Source organism: Homarus americanus, unplaced genomic scaffold, assembly GCF_018991925.1.
Source record: "Homarus americanus isolate GMGI-L3 unplaced genomic scaffold, GMGI_Hamer_2.0 scaffold29478, whole genome shotgun sequence".
Lineage (NCBI taxonomy): Eukaryota > Metazoa > Arthropoda > Malacostraca > Decapoda > Nephropidae > Homarus > Homarus americanus.
In genome coordinates this window covers 2,083,045-2,086,083 of record NW_024747997.1, presented here as the reverse complement: position 1 = coordinate 2,086,083, position 3,039 = coordinate 2,083,045, and the positions used below count along the sequence as shown (strand labels likewise).

The 3,039-nt window shown below is 45.8% G+C and overlaps 1 protein-coding gene across 1 annotated transcript in view; it reads left to right on the top strand.

The window, feature by feature from the left end:
- Positions 1 to 1,411: 1,411 nt before the first annotated feature.
- LOC121879921 (partner of bursicon-like) overlaps positions 1,412 to 3,039 on the top strand; it is a 23,573-nt gene continuing 21,945 nt past the window's right edge. Inside the window, exons 1-2 of the mRNA XM_042386731.1 lie at positions 1,412 to 1,526; positions 1,701 to 1,825. Coding sequence (XP_042242665.1) covers positions 1,412 to 1,526; positions 1,701 to 1,825 — 240 coding nt within the window. The remainder of the gene's footprint in view (positions 1,527 to 1,700; positions 1,826 to 3,039) is intronic.

Genomic DNA, 3,039 nt, shown 5'->3' with positions numbered 1-3,039 from the left:
TAGTGTTCGAGGATGGCCGACCCAAGGACCACCTAGGTGTGAATTTGTTTAAGGTGTAGAAGCTGTCGCCAACACAACAACCACACCCTGAGTCAACGAGCTGCATGACCCAGTGTTTAAGGTGTAGAAGCTGTCGCCAACACAACAACCACACCCTAAGTTAACGAGCTGCATGACCCAGTGTTTAAGGTGTAGAAGCTGTCGCCAACACAACAACCACAGCTGTTAAGTTAATGAGCTGCATGACCCAGTGTTTAAGGTGTAGAAGCTGTCGCCAACACAACAACCACACCCTAAGTTAACGAGCTGTATGACCCAGTGTTTAAGTGTAGAAGCTGTCACCAACACAACAACCACACCCTAAGTTAACGAGCTGCATGACCCAGTGTTTAAGGTGTAGAAGCTGTCACCAACACAACAACCACACCCTAAGTTAACGAGCTGCATGACCCAGTGTTTAAGGTGTAGAAGCTGTCGCCAACACAACAACCACACCCTAAGTTAACGAGCTGCATGACCCAGTGTTTAGGGTAGAAGCTGTCGCCAACACAACAACCACACACCCTGGGTTAACGAGCTGCATGACCCAGTGTTTGGGGTGTAGAAGCTGTCGACAACACAACAACCACACCCTGAGTTAACGAGCTGCATGACCCAGTGTTTAAGGTGTAGAAGCTGTCACCAACACAACAACCACACCCTGAGTTAACGAGCTGCATGACCCAGTGCCAAGGAATAGTCCGAGAAGACCGGACAACTCGCCAACTGCACTGGCTAACCATTACCCCAGAACACAAATCGATTAACATCCAGGTTCCCAATTACTGCTGGGTAGACAGAGGCAAATGGCGTAAAGAAACCTGCCCATTAGTTTACTGTGCTCATGAATCGAACCTGGGACCACTCATTTGCGAGGCGAGCATGCTGACCATTACACCACACACACACAGGTCAAAGTGGTCTCTTCTATACAAAGTTATTCATCAATTACATCATGTAAATATTAATTCTGTAATATATCTACCCCTTCCACCGTGATATAGGTACCCCCCATGATATAACTACCCCCTCCACCGTGATATAGGTACCCCCATGATATAACTACCCCCTCCACCGTGATATAGGTACCCCCATGATATAACTACCCCCTCCACCGTGATATAGGTACCCCCATGACATAACTACCCCTTCCACCGTGATATAGGTACCCCCATGATATAACTACCCCCGCGTTAAACTTATTGGTCCTAAACCCTGAAATAATAACAGGTCATTAATCAGTTTGTTCAGATAAGACTATTTATTCCTGCTCCTACTACTACTACTACTACTACTACTACTACTACTACTACTACTACTACTACTACTACTATATATGAATGAATTACTAAACATTGTTGTATGGTTACAGATGTGGACGACAGTTGTGTTAGTGGTGGTGTGTGTGGTAGCGGCTCCCTGTACACATGCCAGGCGATATGACTTGGAATGTGAGACTCTTCCCTCAACCATACACGTGGCTAAAGGTAAGGTTCATACATACATACATACATACCTGTACATACTTACATATTATACATACATACATACATACATACATACATAAACACACACACACACACTGTACCCCATAATGAGCGATAACGACCAATTGTGTGTTTGTTTACAGAGATAACGACCATTTGTTTGTTTGTTTACAGAGGAGTTTGACGAAGCTGGACGTGTAGAGCGGACTTGTGAGGAGGACTTGGCCGTCAACAAGTGTGAGGGAGCCTGTGTGTCCAAAGTCCAACCTTCAGTCAATACTCCTTCTGGTTTCCTCAAGGTCAGTGCCAAGTCCGGTGATGATGTTAGTATTAAGTCCGGTTAAGTGACAGTGCCAAGTCCGGATATTAGGAAGAGGGCCAAGTCCAATTATTATGCTCAGTGCCAAGTCCGGTGATGATGTTAGTGTTAAGTCCGGTTAAGTGACAGTGCCAAGTCCGGATATTATGCTCAGTGCCAAGTCCAATTATCAAGGTGATCGTCAAGACTAATTATGATGGCCAGCACTACGTGGGTATACAAGAGCCAAATGTCCTAAAATATAAGCTTAGTGTCCAAACTTTAAGCTGGGTGTCCAAACTTCAAGCTGAGTGTCCTATACTTTAAGCTGGGCGTCTAAATTTTAAGCTGGGTGTCTAAATTGTAAGTTAGTTGACCAGATTTTAAGCTGGTTGTCCAAATTTTAAGCTGGTTGTCCAAATTTTAAGCTGGGTGTCCAAATTTTAAGCTGGGTGTCCTAACTTTAAGCTGGATGTCCAAACGTCAAGCTGGTTGTCTAAATTTTAAGCTGGTTGTCCAAATTTTAAGCTGGGTGTCCTAACTGGCGGCACACTGATCATTAAGGATTGGGGTCCAGTGCAAATAGGCCCTTACACTAGACGTAATGGGGCCCCTTTATAACTGGGGCCCCGTGAAGATAATTCCTCTCTCTTTTCCTCTCGTTTATACCTCTTCCATCCTCTTCTCCCTTCTACCACCTCCCTCCCCATCACCCCTCTCTCCCTTCCTTCATTCTGCCTCTCCTCCACCTCCCACTATTAAGCCAAGGTCACACACACACACACACACACACACACACACACACACACACACACACACACACACACACACACACACACACACACCTTACACCGTATATACTTCACGTCTCTATACTATAATTACAGTGATTACAAGACTGGCTGTAGTCAGGATCATGTACCCGTGTTTACCTGTAACCCACAACACCTGGTGATTACCTGTTGTTTACTGCACGTGGAGGAGGAGGAGGAGGAGGAGGAGGCAGGAGGAGGAGGAGGCAGGAGGAGGAGGAGGAGGAGGAGGAGGCAGGAGGAGGAGGAGGCAGGAGGAGCGAGGGAAAATTATGTAAAGGGTTATATTAGGTTATTTACTTGTTGTTGTTGTTGTTGTTGTCGTGGGTAAACTATAATGAAGAGACCGCGTGAGTGCTGGCCGCCTGTATCATCATGGTCACTAGTTCACTTCCTGTACTAC